The sequence below is a fragment of the Salmo salar genome, chromosome 23 (assembly GCF_965601325.2).
Source record: "Salmo salar chromosome 23, fSalSal1, whole genome shotgun sequence".
Taxonomy (NCBI): Eukaryota; Metazoa; Chordata; class Actinopteri; order Salmoniformes; family Salmonidae; genus Salmo; species Salmo salar.
The window spans coordinates 31,624,574-31,643,716 of record NC_138313.1 but is presented as its reverse complement, the minus strand read 5'-3'; the positions used below and the strand labels follow the sequence as shown (position 1 = coordinate 31,643,716).

At 46.6% G+C, this 19,143-nt stretch overlaps 1 protein-coding gene across 4 annotated transcripts in view; it reads right to left on the bottom strand.

Moving 5' to 3' along the window:
• LOC106584391 (semaphorin-6B) overlaps positions 1-18,427 on the bottom strand; it is a 135,850-nt gene extending 117,423 nt beyond the window's left edge. For 3 of the 4 annotated variants that reach the window (XM_014169649.3, XM_014169651.3, XM_014169652.3), the window contains exon 1: positions 18,172-18,427. In XM_014169649.3, the coding sequence (XP_014025124.1) occupies positions 18,172-18,300 (129 nt within the window). In that variant the 5' untranslated portion in view covers positions 18,301-18,427. The other variant, XM_014169654.3, reaches the window with a different exon arrangement.
• Between the last annotated feature and the right edge of the window lie 716 nt (positions 18,428-19,143).

Here is a 19,143-nt window from a genome sequence, read left to right as displayed (position 1 = left end):
TTTTACGTCCAAGTCAGGAGGGTTTATTACGCTATATTAAAAGAACTATCAGAATAACAGCAAAAATACTTTTCTGATAACCATAGAAAGCCCAAAGTAGAGAAGGCAGTCTTTACCATCACACCCTCTAAAACACGCCAGACTGAATTTTGTAATTGAGGATATGTATTGTTCTGCAGTATAAAAGATTGATGTAGTGTTAGTGTAGTGTTAGCTAGCTAGCTACTTAGTTGTCTTTGTCATAGCTTGATAATTGTGTAGTTTAGTAATTACCGAGGTTAGCTAGCCAGCCATCGAGGTCAGCTAGCCAGCTATTTCCGTCCCCCGCGACGCCATTTTTCCTAACCCAGCCAACTATTACCGACGAGCAGCATTGTAGAAACTAAATACATACAAGGAACGTCTTGATTAGTGTTATGTTAGTTAGCTAGCTACAAAGTTGCTTTGTATCATGACAAGGTGTAGTACTGAAACCATCGAGGTTACCTAGCCAGCTACACGTTCAAAGTCAACAACGCAGCCACTGCTAGCTAGCCTACTCCACCAGCCAGCAGTACTGTATCATTTTAGTCAATAAGATTTTTGCAACGTAAGCTTAACTTTCTGAACATTCGAGACGTGTGGTCCACTTGTCAGTCCAATCTCCTTTGCATTAGCGTAGCCTCTTCTGTAGCTTGTCTACTATGTGTCTGTCAATCCCTGTTCTCTCCCCTCTGCACAGGCCATACAAACGCTCCACACCGCGTGGCCGCTGCCACTCTAACCTGGTGGTCCCAGCGCGCACGACCCACGTGGAGTTCCAGGTCTCCGGCAGCCTCTGGAACTGCCGGTCTGCGGCCAACAAGGCTGAGTTCATCTCAGCCTATGCTACCCTCCAGTCCCTAGACTTCCTGGCGCTGACGGAAACATGGATTACCACAGATAACACTGCTACTCCTACTGCTCTCTCCTCGTCTGACTACGTGTTCTCGCATACCCCTAGAGCATCGAGCCAGCGGGGTGGTGGCACTGGAATCCTCATCTCTCCCAAGTGGACATTCTCTCTTTCTCCCCTGACCCATCTGTCTATCTCCTCATTTGAATTCCATGCTGTCACAGTTACCAGCCCTTTCAAGCTTAACATCGTTATCATTTATCGCCCTCCAGGTTCCCTTGGAGAGTTCATCAATGAGCTTGATGCCTTGATAAGCTCCTTTCCTGAGGATGGCTCACCTCTCACAGTTCTGGGTGACTTTAACCTCCCCACGTCTACCTTCGACTCATTCCTCTCTGCCTCCTTCTTTCCACTCCTCTCCTCTTTCGACCTCACCCTCTCACCTTCCCCCCCTACTCACAAGGCAGGCAATACGCTTGACCTCATCTTTACTAGATGCTGTTCTTCCACTAATCTCATTGCAACTCCCCTCCAAGTCTCCGACCACTACCTTGTATCCTTTTCCCTCTCGCTCTCATCCAACACTTCTCACTCTGCCCCTACTCGGATGGTATTGCGCCGTCCCAACCTTCGCTCTCTCTCTCCCGCTACTCTCTCCTCTTCCATCCTATCATCTCTTCCCTCTGCTCAAACCTTCTCCAACCTATCTCCTGATTCTGCCTCCTCAACCCTCCTCTCCTCCCTCTCTGCATCCTTTGATTTCCTCTGTCCCCTATCCTCCAGGCCGGCTCGGTCCTCCCCTCCTGCTCCGTGGCTCGACGACTCACTGCGAGCTCACAGAACAGGGCTCCGGGCAGCCGAGCGGAAATGGAGGAAAACTCGCCTCCCTGCGGACCTGGCATCCTTTCACTCCCTCCTCTCTACATTTTCCTCTTCTGTCTCTGCTGCTAAAGCCACTTTCTACCACTCTAAACTCCAAGCATCTGCCTCTAACCCTAGGAAGCTCTTTGCTACCTTCTCCTCCCTCCTGAATCCTCCTCCCCCTCCACCCCCCTCCTCCCTCTCTGCGGATGACTTCGTCAACCATTTTGAAAAGAAGGTTGACGACATCCGATCCTCGTTTGCTAAGTCAAACGACACCGCTGGTCCTGCTCACACTGCCCTACCCTGTGCTTTGACCTCTTTCTCCCCTCTCTCTCCAGATGAAATCTCGCGTCTTGTGACGGCCGGCCGCCCAACAACCTGCCCACTTGACCCTATCCCCTCCTCTCTTCTCCAGACCATTTCCGGAGACCTTCTCCCCTACCTCACCTCGCTCATCAACTCATCCTTGACCGCTGGCTACGTCCCTTCCGTCTTCAAGAGAGCGAGAGTTGCACCCCTTCTGAAAAAACCTACACTCGATCCCTCCGATTTCAACAACTACAGACCAGTATACCTTCTTTCCTTTCTCTCCAAAACTCTTGAACGTGCCGTCCTTGGCCAGCTCTCTTGCTATCTCTCTCAGAATGACCTTCTTGATCCTAATCAGTCAGGTTTCAAGACTGGGCATTCAACTGAGACTGCTCTTCTCTGTGTCACGGAGGCTCTCCGCACTGCTAAAGCTAACTCTCTCTCCTCTGCTCTCATCCTTCTAGACCTATCTGCTGCCTTTGATACCGTGAACCATCAGATCCTCCTCTCCACCCTCTCCGAGCTGGGCATCTCCGGCGCGGCCCACGCTTGGATTGCGTCCTACCTGACAGGTCGCTCCTACCAGGTGGCGTGGCGAGAATCTGTCTCCGCACCACGTGCTCTCACCACTGGTGTCCCCCAGGGCTCTGTTCTAGGCCCACTCCTATTCTCGCTATACACCAAGTCACTTGGCTCTGTCATATCCTCACATGGTCTCTCATATCATTGCTATGCAGATGACACACAATTAATCTTCTCCTTTCCCCCTTCTGACAACCAGGTGGCGAATCGCATCTCTGCATGTCTGGCAGACATATCAGTGTGGATGACGGATCACCAGCTCAAGCTGAACCTCGGCAAGACGGAGCTGCTCTTCCTCCCGGGGAAGGACTGCCCGTTCCATGATCTCGCCATCACGGTTGACAACTCCCTTGTGTCCTCCTCCCAGAGTGCTAAGAGCCTCGGCGTGACCCTGGACAACACCCTGTCGTTCTCCACTAACATCAAGGCGGTGACCCGATCCTGTAGGTTCATGCTCTACAACATTCGCAGAGTACAACCCTGCCTCACACAGGAAGCGGCGCAGGTCCTAATCCAGGCACTTGTCATCTCCCGTCTGGATTACTGCAACTCGTTGTTGGCTGGGCTCCCTGCCTGTGCAATTAAACCCCTCCAACTCATCCAGAACGCCACAGCACGTCTGGTGTTCAACCTTCCCAAGTTCTCTCACGTCACCCCGCTCCTCCGCTCTCTCCACTGGCTTCCAGTCGAAGCTCGCATCCGCTACAAGACCATGGTGCTTGCCTACGGAGCTGTGAGGGGAACGGCACCTCCGTACCTTCAGGCTCTGATCAGGCCCTACACTCAAACAAGGGCACTGCATTCATCCACCTCTGGCCTGCTTGCCTCCCTACCTCTGAGGAAGCACAGTTCCCGCTCAGCCCAGTCAAAACTGTTCGCTGCTCTGGCACCCCAATGGTGGAACAAGCTCCCTCACGACGCCAGGACAGCGGAGTCAATCACCACCTTCCGGAGACACCTGAAACCCCACCTCTTTAAGGAATATCTAGGATAGGATAAAGTAATCCTTCTAACCCCCCCCCCCCCCTTAAAAGATTTAGATGCACTATTGTAAAGTGGTTGTTCCACTGGATATTATAAGGTGAATGCACCAATTTGTAAGTCGCTCTGGATAAGAGCGTCTGCTAAATGACTTAAATGTAAATGTATGTAGAGATACTGTGGCTATAAGACACAGGTGACTCAACCGCGAGTGGGCATTCTCATTTTCCAGACTAGTTGATTACGCTGGTTGTTGGGCCTGCCTGCCTCCCTGCCTGCCTGCCTCCCTGCCTGCCTCCCTGCCTGCCGACTGGCTCCTGACTGGGTTTGAGTGTATAATAATTTACATTAATGAGTATGTTAATGGGATGCAGAGGAATTACTCTGGGTCCGTAGGGTTGGGTCCCAGGGCTCTGAAGAAAAATGTCTGGCTGGCAACTCTGTAAGGCTTACAATAACCATGCCATGGGTTTTACTTCCCGGCAACGCCTCTCAACACTAACACATACTGTGGTCACAACAATAACAAATACTGTGTATACACAGACAGTCGTACAGACAGGCGTACAGACAGACAGACTAAATAACAATATCTGCCTGTCAAAACTAGTTTGACATGTCTAATATCAGCCTGATTGGAATCATGCTCTCCAATAAGGCTGGGAGGGAGGGAGAACTGAGACTGTGTTTACAAACCATCAACTATTTCTAGGGCAAGATCCCCCAAAATACACCCTACTCTCATAGGGTTTAGTCAGGGAGAATGAATGTGAGTAGTTCAACAAAGTGCACCAAGTAGCAGAGCATGCATGGCTTTAAGATGTATTTCCACAGCAGGAGTTTAAGCTTACAGCAACACTCTCCCATGGGACAATATCACACAAATGCTATTAAGGCCTTTTCTGTGGCCGAATATTTTTTGTTGCTGAGCTGTGTGTGTGTGTGTGCGCATGTTTGTGTGGCCGTGCTCAGCGTCTCCTTGGTAGCAGTAATGGGCTCTGGTTGGGCTCCCTGTCTTGCTGCTGTGAATGGAGGCAGAGATAAAGTGGGTCGGGGACTCTGTCGGGAGCTAATAAGCCACACACTGTGACAGACTTACGCCCATCAGCCACTGGGAGAGAAGAACCTCACACCCCAGCAACTCATTAATGCACCTTAGCACCAGTGATGGGCAAGCAAGGTAGGGCACAGTGCCGCAGAGCAGCGAGGGGTAGTCCATGGTGTCCACCTCACCCATGCCAATGTAACAGGATTGGTTATGTTTCCACTTGCCTCTAAAGAAAAGTGTACTCAATGTTCAAGCATTCTTATTGGTTGGTTCAACTCTGATGACAATAAGGCGTGTTGTGATTGGCCCATGCAGATAGGGGGAGATCGCGAACGTCAGGTCTCCCCAGTATCAAAATGTGATGCATGGGGTAGGTCACGTGCTGAATACTGCATTCTATTTTCATATTTTACAATGTGTACAAGTTTGCTGTACATTCCTGATTTATACATGTGTGGGTACATGGTACCTGTTAGGGATTGAGGGGCTTTCTGGGATGTGCTTTGGCATATGATTGCTGTAAATAAGTGTGTTAGCTAGCATACACTGATTTAATGGTCACATAAGCCCAGTGCTAACAGTTGTTTTCGTGCTACAGATTTGACCATCGACAGCCATCAACATCGTTAAGCCCTGCACAACTAACGTGCTGTTTCCTATTTAACAACAGAAATAAATCATGCTCAACTGGGACCACTGGCTGGGGTGATTTATTTGGACAAAACACAACGCAAGGAGAGTACGATTTACATCTGTTACACCAGGCCAGGTAGAGCTGACTGAGCCCCTGGCTGGCAAATGGGCAAAGACATGAGACACGATGGTGGTAGGCCTGATCACAGATGACGATGGGACAGCCTATAAGGAGGAGGTCAGAGACCTGGCAGTGTGGTGCAAGGACAACAACCTCTCCTTCGACGTCAGCAAGACAAAGAAGCTGACCGTGTACTACAGGAAATGGAGGGCTGAGCACGCCCCCATCCACAGATGGGCTGTAGTGGAGTGGGTCGAGAGCTCCAAGTTCCTCCGTGCCGACATCACTAAGGATCTATCATGGTCCACACACACCAACACAGTCGAGGGCACGACAATGACTCTTCCCCCTTAGGATGATTTGACATTCGTCCTCAGATCCTCAAAAAGGTCTACAGCTGTACCACTGAGAGCATCTTGACTGGCTACATCACCGCTTGGTATGGCAACTGCTTCGCATCCGACCGCAAGGCACTACAGTACATCACTGGGGCGAGCTCGCTACCATCCTTGACCTCTATACCAGGTGGTGTAACGGGTGTCGTAATGATCAGACCAAAACGCAGCGGGAATATGTATACTCTTCTTCTTTTTAATGTTGAAGAAGGAAAACAAACAAATCACGTATACAAAAACAATAAATGACACTAACAGTCCTATCAGGTGCTCAGACACTAAACAGGAGACAACTACCCACAAACCCCCATAGCAAAAAATTCCTATACATAGGACCTTCAATCAGAGGCAACAAGGAACAGCTGCCTCCAATTGAAGGTGAATCAAAAACCCTAAACATAGAAATAGAAAGACTAGACTAGAACATAGAAATATAGTAACATAGAACATAAACCAAAAACCCCGGAACACTCTAAACAAACACCCCTCTATATAAACACATAGCCCAACAAACCCCGAACCACATAAAACAAACACCCCCTGCAACGTCCTGACCAAACTACAATAACAAATAACCCCTTTACTGGTCAGAACGTGACAGGCGGTGTCAGAGGAAGGCCATAAGACTGCTAAATATTTAAATATACTGAACAAAAATATAAACGCAACATGCACCAATTTTAAAGATTTTACTGAGTTACAGTTCATTTAAGGAAATCCGTCAATTAAAATAAATAAATTAGGACCTAATCTATGGATTTCACATGACTGGTCAGGGGCGCAGCCTTGTGGGCTCCCCACCCACTGGGGAGCCCACATAGGGCTTTATTTCAGACAGAAATACTCCATACTTCATCAGCTGTCCGGGTGGCTGGTCTTAGACGATCCCGCAGGTGAAGAAGCCGGATGTGGAGGTCCTGGGCTGGCTTGGTTACACGTGGTCTGGGTTGTGAGGCAGGTTGGACGTACTGCCAAATTCTCTAAAACAACGTTGGAGGCAGTTTATGGTAGAGAAATTAACATGAAATTATCTGGCAACAGCTCTGGTCGACATTCCTGCAGTCAGCATGCCAATTGCACAATCCTTCAAAACGTGAGACATCTTTGGCATTGTGTTGTGTGACAAAACTTCACATTTTAGAGTGGCCTTTTATTGTCCCCAGCACAAGGTACACCTGTGTAATGATCATGCTGTTCAATCAGCTTCTTGATATACCACACCTGTCAGGTGGATAGATTATCTTGGAAAAGAGGGATTTGCTCACTAACAGGGATGTAAGCAAAATAAAGCAAAAACTATTTGAAAAATATGTTTTTTGTACGTTTGGAACATTTCTTGGATCTTTTATTTCAGCTCATGAAACACGGAACCAACACTTCACATGTTCCGTTTAGGAGTATGTGGATGCGGTGCTGGACTCAAATGTTTTTGACTGATCACATACGCTGCTGCTATTGTTTACTATCTGTTACTTTATTCCTAGTTATATGTACATATCTACGTCAATTACCTCGTACCCCTGTACATCGACTCGGTACTGTAACTCCTTGTATATAGCCAAATTATTGTTACTCATTGTCAAATCAAATCAAATTTTATTGGTCACATACACATGGTTAGCAAATGTTAATGCGAGTGTAGCGAAATGCTTGTGCTTCTAGTTCCGACCGTGCAGTAATATCTAACAAGTAACCTAACAATAAAACAAAATACTGCATAGTTTCCGTGTATATATTATTATTATATATTATTATTTTTTATTATTACGCGTTTTACTTTTCTATTATTTCTCTATTTTTCTTTCTCTCTGCATTGTTGGGAAGGGCCCTTTATGTAAGCATTTCACTGTTAGTCTACACCTGTTGTTTACGAAGCATGTGATGAATACAATTTGATTTGATGCCGCACTGATCAGAGTGTGACTCATTAACATCCCCACTAATGAAGAGCCTGGAGTGAGACACTAGGGCACAGATGAGGCTCTTGAGACACACACATAAACTGTTTTAACACGCACGCACAGACAAACATACACACGCCCAGCCTGCTTGGTTGAGCACTGCTGCTGGAAGTCTGGCACTCCTTCTCAGTCTGAGGAGTGACACACTGTCTCATTTGAGATGAAAAAACAGAAAGGGATTATCCGATGAGAAAAGAACGCACCTCCATCGACAGTGGAGCAGACAAAGACTCTGATGTACACTCTTCATGTGAACAAAAAGCGTCTCAGCAGCTGCTTGAGCCTGGATGCTGCGTCAACTCTCTAGGAAGAGGCCTGCACAGCCACACCATTAATTACTTCTTATCAGCAACAGGGAACATGCATAACAACGCAGCCAATGCACAGCCTACTGGCCAGTGAAATACAAACAGAATAGATTCCAGGCAACATAATCAGCTTTTCCACTTTCCTTGCTGCGAATGTGACAAAGGCTAAGTAACAAGTATATAAATATATAAAGGTGTCTGTCGGGCGGGCGGCGGTCCCCGGCCAGCCAGTCATCAAGTCAGGCAGCCATTAGGAGTATGTGGATGCGGTGCTGGACTCAGTGTGAAGCTGGAGCTGCGCTGGAATAATGGAGGAGTGTTATTATATTAATGAAGGACACTACACAGCTGCCGACGCAGGGATTTGCATGGACTTTTCTTCTCAGCACTGGGCTGATGGCTGATTAAGATCTGCCAGCCAAATCTCCCCGACACCTCGCCTGCTGATGCAGAGACAGGACGACTGTCACATGAACCCCCCCGTCACACACACACATCCCTCCTCAAGCCCTGCACCCTTATCCCCCTCACTCTCTGGACTCCTCTGTTAGCATAAGTCCACTCCCAAAACAAAACTGCATATGTGGGAACCATGGAGACACCAATGGGAGACATGGAGGCAGCGATAAAGAGGTGGGATCAGCCTGCGTTCCATACAGCTAGCTGGTAAATGTCCCCAAGACAGTAAATTAACCATCTGATTAGGATTTGAAACACAGTCAAGTAAATGCACACAAGGCATCCACTTAACAAGAGATTTCGGCAATAAAATGTTAACTTGCCGACAGTCACTACATCTGCTACAGAAAACAGATCAATGCCTGTGTCATTGAGTGTGTCATTTTTACAACATTACTTATTTTGGTTTTAGGTTCTGTCTTAATATTGATATACTGTACGTTACTATCAAAGCATGTTACTATATCAACTGTACAATATTTTAAAAAATTAAAAGGGCTAAATGTTTCGCCTGGACTTTTCCAAGGTCACACATGGTGTGAGAGAGGGAGAATGAAAGGGGAAGAGAGAGAGAAACAGAGAGAGAGAGTCGACAGGGGGAGAATAATTGGCCCAGCTGTCCTGAGGGTCTTATCGTATAGGAGGGGACCGAAATCTGAACTCAGGATCAACACTGAACTCCCGAGCTGTCCCTCTTTAAGGCCCTGAGCCCTGTGGAGCTTCAAAGCCACTTTGTAGTGTCCGCTAATGGTGGCGATGACAGCAGCAGCGAGAAGCACCAAGCGGGTGAAATGGCCAGGCCAAAAAATACAAGTAGCAGCGGGAGGAACACTCCTGTCCAACGGCCATAAAAACCTGTCCTAAAATGACTGCCATATTTAACATTTGGCAGGAACAGCACTCTCCAGTGTTACTTAAACTAAGCACTCAGCACCGGGGCAGTACAATTATATACACTCTGGCTGAAATTCATCAATCATTTTATTTGATTTGATTTAACCTTTATTTGACTAGGCAAGTCAGTAAAGAGAAGAGTTCCAAACCAGTTTGATTCCCTGAAAGCCAGGAGTATGCTGTGTGGAACAGGGCCATTTAGAATGTTTACCTTTACATATTTCTATGATGATTGGGCCATACTTCCCTGGTGCCAGCATGTGCTCACAATTTCCACACCATCATAATATTCGATTTGTTTGTTGCTACTCTTCTTTTGTGGCTATTCTTCAGTTGCGTGGACATGGAAAAACTCTGTCATTGCCTTGCCGTGCCCTTGTTACCCCACCCTTAGCATTTCAGGGAACATGAAGTTATGACAAGCTACAGGCTACAGGCCTGTGAGAGCCGGATTCTCAGGCACTTCAGCCTGGCCTGATTATTGCTTTAGTTTAGACTCAGGGATCGAGTTTCCTTGGCTCCTGCAATGGCTAAGAGAGAGAGCAGGCCAGGACTGAAACAACACAGAGGGGACAAGCTATGCTATTTATATGGAGCAAGCAGATAATTGTTTAAAAGGTTAGTCTACAAGCAAGGGACAAACAACAGAGAACTCTGGGAAGTGTTGCTGCATGCTACTGAAAAAAGCCAATTTTCTAGGCCTGTCACATGGCTGAGTGGCTGTCTGCCCAGGAGACCCACAGCTCCAGCCAATGGTCTCCCAGAATTAGCTGGTCATGCTCTAGCACTCACAGACCAACCATACAACCATGTAATTACAAGGAGGAACGGGGCAATCACTGAAGTATTATGGTAATGCATACATTACATACAGACATATATATACATACACATACAGATATACACACACATACACACATAACCCTATACAGACACACACACACACTAGTGATGGTAAAACACCAAGGCTATCGGCACACACACTAAACCACCAAGCACCAAACCACCAAGCGAAATTAAATGATGGCCAGAGCAAATCACCACTAAACTCCCACATAGAGAAATAGAGAAATGTCCAAAGCAGAGATCATTCCATGGCACAGTACCACCAGCGTTGAAATACTGCCATCTAACTGAACTCACTGCCCATGCTGCAAAGTCAAACTTCTCAAGCTGAGTTATAGATGTTCCATTCTGACGATAAGAACTCCTCGAGCTGAACTGTTAGAGCTGAACTGCCGAACTTCAAACAACCGACCCTGATATGTGTATGTGAGTCAGACGGGCAGATGAGTGTGCCATACTTTGAGCAGAAAACCTTGGATGTGTCCATCTTACGGGCGCCAAGGGATTGGGCCAATGAACAGAGCGGAGGCGCGGTCGGAGCGGTGCTGGGGGCTGAGCTCTGATGTTTGCAGCAAAACAAGTCATTAAAGGCAGGAGGATGTGCATGAATATTCACACAGAGATCCACTGGCTAGAGAGCACATCAAGGAGAAAAAGCCCTACGCATTAAAACCCTGTTGGGCGGGCGGGTGGCACTGCTCTGAATGTCACTGCCAGTCAGCCCGCCCTCTCTCTAAGCGAGGCAGACAGTGAGCCATTTTGATTGCTCCACCAGCAGACCAGGGGGTGAAAAACATTTACATGCAAATACAGATGACCCTCTAGTTATGAGCAGGCATGTAGTCATGGGATTTCTGAGCAAATAACCACATAGGAGACCAGCAAATAGTCCTCCACTACCACCCTGAAAGAGGAACTACAGTATACAACATCCTTTATTTCCAATAAAATACACGAACTACAGTCTGGTGTATGTACAGTATATAGTATCCAATAAAAGGCAGATATGCGGTGCCTCATAAACAGATTAGCTGTTAAAGCGCCATAATCCTCTCTATCACATATAACATATTCTTTGAGTATGCAGAACACTCACCAATTTATTTCCTACCTACAACCAAACCCACTCATCTGGAAAGATTGGGTTAATAATAGTCATCAAACGTTCGCAGTCAATTTCCACAATTATGTTGTCCACCAACGACCACCAGCTCTTCAATCCATAATGCCTAACTGCACGACTGGAGCTAATAAAGGATGGCAGGTGACAGATTGTGGCCTGTTAGAAGGGGGGGATGTGGGGGTCTTGGATAGGGGAGACCCTGGCTCAGACTCTGGCCCTGACACAGGCCATGTAATGCTCTGATTGGAACCCACCTGCTGTCCTGAGACCTGTTGCCTCCAGATGGCCCCTGGGCCCCCCTTCCCTCCATCACACATTCTCTATCCTTCCCTCATCATCCCCTCATCTCTGACTCAGGCCATGGCTCTCTGGCTGGCTCCACGGAGAGGGGGCAGAGCAGACGCTCAGCACAGCCAGGCTTCTTTGATTCCTCACGCCAGAGATGCCGGCTCCATACATTAATTGGTGCTTCGTGAACCGTTGATTTAGTGCTTTCGAGGGCCCACTTCATCAGAGAAAGCAGTCTACAGAGTCTATTATGCTTCTGCCCACCCAGTGTAATCCTGCTGGTCCTCCACTGCTACTGCATCTCTGCCCCCTGACTCTGTCCGTCATCCGCCTCCTCTCTCCATCTCTCCTCCACCTCCCTGGGTCTCTGTGAACATTACCTCACAGCTCGACTTCACCCATCACACAGTACACCCAGGCCTTGGCACCACTCCCTCCTCGTGCCTCACCCCCTCACCCTTCCCTCCCCTCAGTATAGTTTCTCTTCAGCCTGACTGCCCTCACGCATGACTGACTCCCCTCACAGAGTGCAGTAAGCCATTAATTTCTTCAAAGCGGAAAACAAGTGAACTGTACATGAGAAAAATAAATACAGCAATACAGGCAGGCAGACAGAGAGAAACCGAAAAGAACAGAATGGCCTGGTAATGAAGAGGACCACATTAGCTACTGGTAGACTACAGTACACTGAGAACAGAAGGAGGAGTCGCTAGGCTTAGAATGATAAACAAGCACAATCTCACCATTTCTCAGCAAACAAACAAAACAAGCAATTGAAGGATATAGTCTCTCTAAAACAAAGGCAGCCATAAATGAGGAGTATGACATCTGTGGGCCTAAAGGGTATACATCCACAGCCTCACACTGTGGTGGTGAAGTGTGACTCAATCACTCCCACTTCCTCCTCATCCAACAACAATGGTCTGTTAGTCAACAACAACACAATGAGAAAGAGCCAAGTTGGGCAAATGGGAAAGATGAGGCATCTAAGGTATAAAGGGTATGCTTGCTAATTGTGTATGTGGAGTTTAACGGGAAACGGCCTGTTAAACATCTCTCCACATCTCTCCCCGGACTGACAGGGTACTATTAGAGCCTCCATGCAAGCCGCCTCATTGTGTGTGTGTGTGTGTGTGTGTGTGTGTGTGTGTGTGTGTGTGTGTGTGTGTGTGTGTGTGTGTGTGTGTGTGTGTGTGTGTGTGTGTGTGTGTGTGTGTGTGTGTGTGAGGTAAAGTAAAGGGGGGACCAGTCTATCCACATCTTTCCTTGCGGTGGCCCCTCGTTAGTCTCTCCACTCATTAACAAACCTCCATATGCCACATTGGCCATGTCGACGGTGGTACAGTCACAACCAACCTCATGCACCGAGGGGACAGAGCCATGTCAGAGTGCCTCAATGACAAAAAAACAGCCTATAAAAAGCATCCTCACACATACACTGTATGTTCATTCATGTCCAGGAAGTAATGCCTCGTCCTGCTCCATCACATCTGCCTGCCTTTCCTGCACAATATCCTTCATGATGCACTGCCAAAGGCATTATGGAATTGTATTTATGGAAATGTGTATTTTCTCTGTAGTGGAATGAATCCCCGCTCTACCACATCTAAACATGGAGAAGTAATGTATTAACCATACAGAGGGCTTTTTATTCAACAGCTAGCCGAGTCAGTCCTCAGAGAGACTGTAGCTTTGTGCTCCTCCATCACCTCAGGCTTATGTAACAGATACCCTTCACCTTCCCAGAGCCTCTCCACTGTTAGAGGCCACAGACACCAAATTAAAACATAGAAGAAATATGCCTCAAAATGAGAATGAGCAGCAATGGGAAAGCTTTTGAGGGAAAATGAAAGAGCTCTGATTATTGACTATTTCAGGGGACATTCTCTTTGTACCGCTTCGTTTATCATCCTGTCTTGCTTTGGTATTGCACTAGATATACTGTACATGTAAGCAATAATGCCCGAAGAGGTGTGGTATATGGCCAATATACCATGACTAAGGGCTGTTCTTAGGCATGCCGCAACTGTGCCTGGACACAGCCCTTAGCCGTGGTATATTGGCCATATATCACAAACCCCCGAGGTGCCTTACTGCTATTATAAACTGGTTACCAACGTAATTAGAGCAGTAAAAATAAATGTTTTGTCATACCCGTGGTATACGGTCTGATATAAGATGGCTGTCAGCCAATCAACCTAATCAACCCACCCAGCCAATCAACCCACCCAGTTTATAATTTACATTTTAGTAATTTAGCAGAAGCTCTTATCCAGAGCGACTTACAGTAGTGAGTGCATACATTTTCATACTTTATTCGTACATTATTTTCTCCGGTTCTATTGTACATTCTACTCTCCTATAGCCAGTGGCCTTACCAGCCTGATGATAGATGGGGCGGTAAAGAACAATAACACACACACTGACATATTGTAGTATTTTTGTGCCATAGTTTAAAACTCACGAGACAACATATTACCCAGGGGTTGGTTATTTATTCTTCAGTCTTTCCAGTGTCTAGGGTACCCAAACTCACATACAAGTATAAAGAAAACCTTGAGCATGAAAAAGTGTGCGTACTAGAGATATATATGATCGGAACCATATGGGAGGAAAGGAGAGAGGGGAAATAAAAGGGAAAGTCCAGATGATGAGGGAGAGGGAGAGTGTGATTAAACAACAGGAGGGATTGGTGGCTTGGTGACCTCTGGCCAGCTCCCGCCGCACCTCGCCGCAGGTGAGGGGTAGCTGCTACACTGCAAGCCCATTGGAGCCTGGGAATGGAGGCCCCAGGGGTCACCGGCTAACCTGTTTATCTACTGCCATAGCAACCCCAGCAGTGGCCTTGGGAAAACATAAACAGCAATAGCAGCGGATGGCTGCTGGGCGCCGTGCCTAAATGGTGAGGTGAAATGGATAAAATACAAGGCACTGCTGATTCCCGCAAAGGAGCACCCAGGAGCCCCATCTGTCCACTCCTCCCTCTGCAGCACGGACTGACACTGACCAAGCCTCTCATTCACCTTCGCTTTCTCCTAACGCCACGTGCTAAGTGGAAACATTGCTACGGTAAATTTGTCCCATTCAGAGTCCCAGTGGGCAGTGTCCTCCTCCTGACAGCCCAAAGAGAGGCCACACTGCTTGGGAGGGCCTGACATCAAGGTCCAGCGGGAGGGAGAGGGGAGGGCTGGCAGAGCAGGTTAGCCTTGGGGCCCCCAGGCAGGCAGCTCAATAGTCAGGGGGTGGTAGAGATGTCACCAGCTCTCTCACATATGAGCTTGTGATCGGGCTACCCTGACCAGGTAACATAACCCCCAGGAGGGGGTGGCGGGGACAGGATTGAGACCCCCTGCGACAGGACAGGGGCACCTGTTATTTTAGCACAGTGGGCTCAACACTTGCTCTGTGGGGCGCTGGCCTGCGCGGCTGTTAGAGAGTGGAGAGGATACTAACAGGGCATCCATTCAACAAATCCTGGACAGCACTGAATCACACACACACACACTGTGGTAGAGAGACAAACACACACATTTAGGCGCACAGACACAAATACACACAAGCACACACTATGACAGGAAAACGAACAGACTGTGGCAAACAAATTCTCCCTCTCTTCTCTCTCTCTCTCTCTCTCTCTCTCTCCACACACACACACATACACACACACACACACACACACACACACACACACACACACACACACACACACACACACACACACACACACACACACACACACACACACACACACACACACACACACACACACACACACACACACACACACACAAAGTAGTACTCAGACAGATCCTACAAATTAGTTGAGAATTAAGATTTCCACAATGAGAGCAGCAGGGGTCTTTGGCCCAGAGTGCTGGGTGGGAAGTTGTGGATCTATCCAAATTAAGTAACTTTATAATAAATCACTGTGCTCTGCTTGCTGGGGATTCGCTGAGCTTCACTGGGCGGTTTGCTAAGCTGTGAGGAACACTGGACAATAGGAAAGGAAAGCAACGCACCAAAAAACCAACATCAGCTCCAACTTGGAGCAGCGTATATAAAGTAACCATAGGGCTTCTGGTAGGGGCCTATTTTCTCTTATTTAATCCATCCTCTTCAGCTCTTAAAGTACAATGAGGAGATCACAGCGTTTATCAGACAGGCGTTTCCCTCTGTTCTTCTCACCTAATTTATTCCTAATGATAGTTCTTGTGTAATCAGTGCTAGTGGGATGATGAGTGTACAAGGAGGTCGGAGGCATTAGCAGGGAGAACGGTGTAGTAGAGGAACTCCTTAGCCATGAGAACACGCAGCACAGACACCCACTAAGCCAGTAGCCCTCCCCCTCTCTCTCTTCTTCCATTTTCTCCCATTCTTACTCTCCCTATTCTATTCTATTTTCTCAATTTCTCTCTCTCCCTCTCTCTCTCTCTACACATAGGCAAAGAAAACAATGGCACGAGGCTGGAACTGTAGGACAACAGCCCAGCATCTGGGAACCAGGAGAGTTAATTTGAGTATAGGTGAGGGGAGAAAGAGAGGCCTTTCAGGGGATTTTAAAGAGCCCCTTGTCCTTAGAGCCTGATTGACACATGTGAGTGAGGGGAGGGCTTGTGCTTTTCCCTTGGTTATATCTTAGCTTTCGCTGGCTGAACAGAACTGTCTCCTCTCCGTAGCCCCCTTTTCTCTTCCACTCTCCTCTCTTCCACTTGGGCTCATTATTGGAATGCTCTGACCCTTGGGGACTTCACTTACTTGTCTCCCTTTCCAGGCCACAAACCCCAGCACCCAACAAAAGGCAGCTCAAAGGCAATTTGAATTTGAAACAGGGAGCACAACAAAAACGTGCAGCTTTCTCCTGAAAGAAGAAACTTTGTGTAGCTCAATGCCAGCAATTCAAAGTTAGCCCTCACAAAAAAAACGCAAATTTGATTTTGACACTAACTCAGTGTACTGTAAAGGCAGCAGCTGCTTCAGAAATAGAGGGACAGAGGAAAGGGAGAGAGAGGAGCCAAGGGGAGGACAGGTGTAAGGACACCTGGGGGCCATTGGGCAGGATCACAGATCAGCATGCACAACCACCAGCAGTGCCACTGGACACACACCAAACACACACACCAGACACAGAGAGGGCTGCTGCCCTCATAGCTACTGAACTCTTCATGTGAGAGAAGAGTAAAAGGAGTAATTTCTGTGCATTTTAAGAACATTTTAAATTATATTTAGTCAATAACAATAATAATAATAACAAATAATAATAATAACAACAAATAATAATAATAATAATAATGTGGATTAATGCATTTGAATAGTAGACTAATTGGCTAAATATATCATCATAGCCTGATATTGCACAGTAATAAATAAATAGCCTATTATTTTAGAAAATAGTAAACATGTCAGTGTCAATTACTTCTCTATAAATAGGGAAGGAATAAACATAGCATACTTTTTTTATAGTCAACAATTAATAAATCCCGCTGTCTGTAAAAAACATGAAATCTTCATGTGGTTTGGACATGGAGCTACGCAGTATGAAATCGAGAAACTAACTACACAATGATAGAAACTATAGGTAGCCTAACATTAGGCAATTGAACATCATTTTATATGTATGTCGCAATAATGTGTGTCATTGTGATAACTGTGAAACTCTGCCTCGGAGGGAAAATGCCGAGGCCAATTTCAAGTGAGTTCCCTACATTCGTTTGAGCCATTTTCAAACCCATAACAAATCATCACATTTGATTATATTGGGAACACCATTGTGCCCAAAGCATCGGCATGGCGCGACCGGAGGCAATGTCCCACAGCGCGCACCACCACCCTCAAACACCGGACCCCAACGTTGGACAGCTCCGTTCACTTACCGCTTATTGTCGCGTAAAGGGTGCGCCCGGAACGCGGCGGTTACACAGTTCTTGCCTCTACAGTCTGATTTCCCCTGGATTAATATCCAGTATGTAAGAAGAGGAGAGAGAGAGATCCGATGTTTTCGTCAAACCCAATCCTAACCTAATTTGTAAACTACTAGCCTACTCCTCTCTGTCGCATCTGTCTCTGGCAAAAATAAATATCCTGTACGGCAGCGTGACATCCTTAAGACAACTGTCTCCGGGTTGTGTTTTCATATACCCCCACTACCTCCCAACACCACCTGTCCCCGGAGGAAAACACACCACAAAGCGCTTCTTATGTCGCGCCACGACACATGGCATTCCCCAATAGCTCTGCAGCAATATTCCTCCTCAGCAAGCCGTCCGGAATAAAGTAATTTGTAATTGCTGGTAGAAGTGGCTGGTGTAGAAGGACTGATTGCAATAACAATCCATGCAGCACCCAGTGGCACTGAACCAGCTGTACAATAAGACAATTACATATGTTTCCGTCTCCTGGCCTGCGCTATAGCAGTTGCGTTATCAATCATCTATCCTCACAATAGTTATTTTGTGCTCGATGTAGCTGCGCACGGCTGGTGCTCTTACCAGTAGAATGTCATTGCTGCGTCTTTTTACTTCGGGTCTCACTGAAAGAAAAGGCTGTTCATCAGTTTGGAATGCGCCCCTTTTCCAGTATGCTCCAGCTTCAGGATTCTGCGGGAAGGAAAATCCCATTAATCGGTTTATTAAAAATATGTAGCTTAATTTTTTTCTGTGGTTTACCCCTCAGGAGCTTTGTCAAGGTAGGCTCTGTTTCTCTACTAACGGTGGAATACAGCATCTTCAGTAGGCTACTGCTCTCTCTGTCACCCACAGGGACAGAAAACAAGGCGATACCAAAACCTGAAGCAGAATTGTGCAGTGACTGGAATGGAATTAACTCATAGTTAGGCTAAAGTTTAGGCCTAATTAGGCAAAATATTTTATTCTTAAATAAAACATTAAAGGAATGCTTTGGGATTTTGGCAATGAAGCCATGTATCAACTTCCCCAGAGTCAGATGAACTAATGGATACCAAGCAGTTTGAAGGAAGTTGCTAACTAGCGTTAGCGCAACTGCTAACTAGTATTAGCACAATGACTGGAGGTCTATGGTAACAGCTAGCATTACCATAGACGTCCAGCCAATGTGCTAACACTCGCAAAACTAACTCTAACTTCCATCATACTGGATGCCGAGACATAAAAATGGTATCCACAAGTTCATCTGACTCCAGGGAAATAGATGAAGGTCTTCATTACCAAAATCCTGAAGTATCCATTTTAAAGTCCAGGTAGCAGAGAATGGACCCTATCAGATATTTATGTAGTTTGTGCTGTACATTGCATTCGGAAAGTATTCAGACCCCTTGACTTTTTTACATTTTGTTCCATTACATCCAAATTCTAAAATTAATATAATTAATGTTTTTCCTGCTCAATCTACACACAACACCCCATGATGACAAAGCAAAAACAGGATTTTAGAAATTTTTGCACATTTATTACAATTAAAAAACAGAAATACATTATTTACAT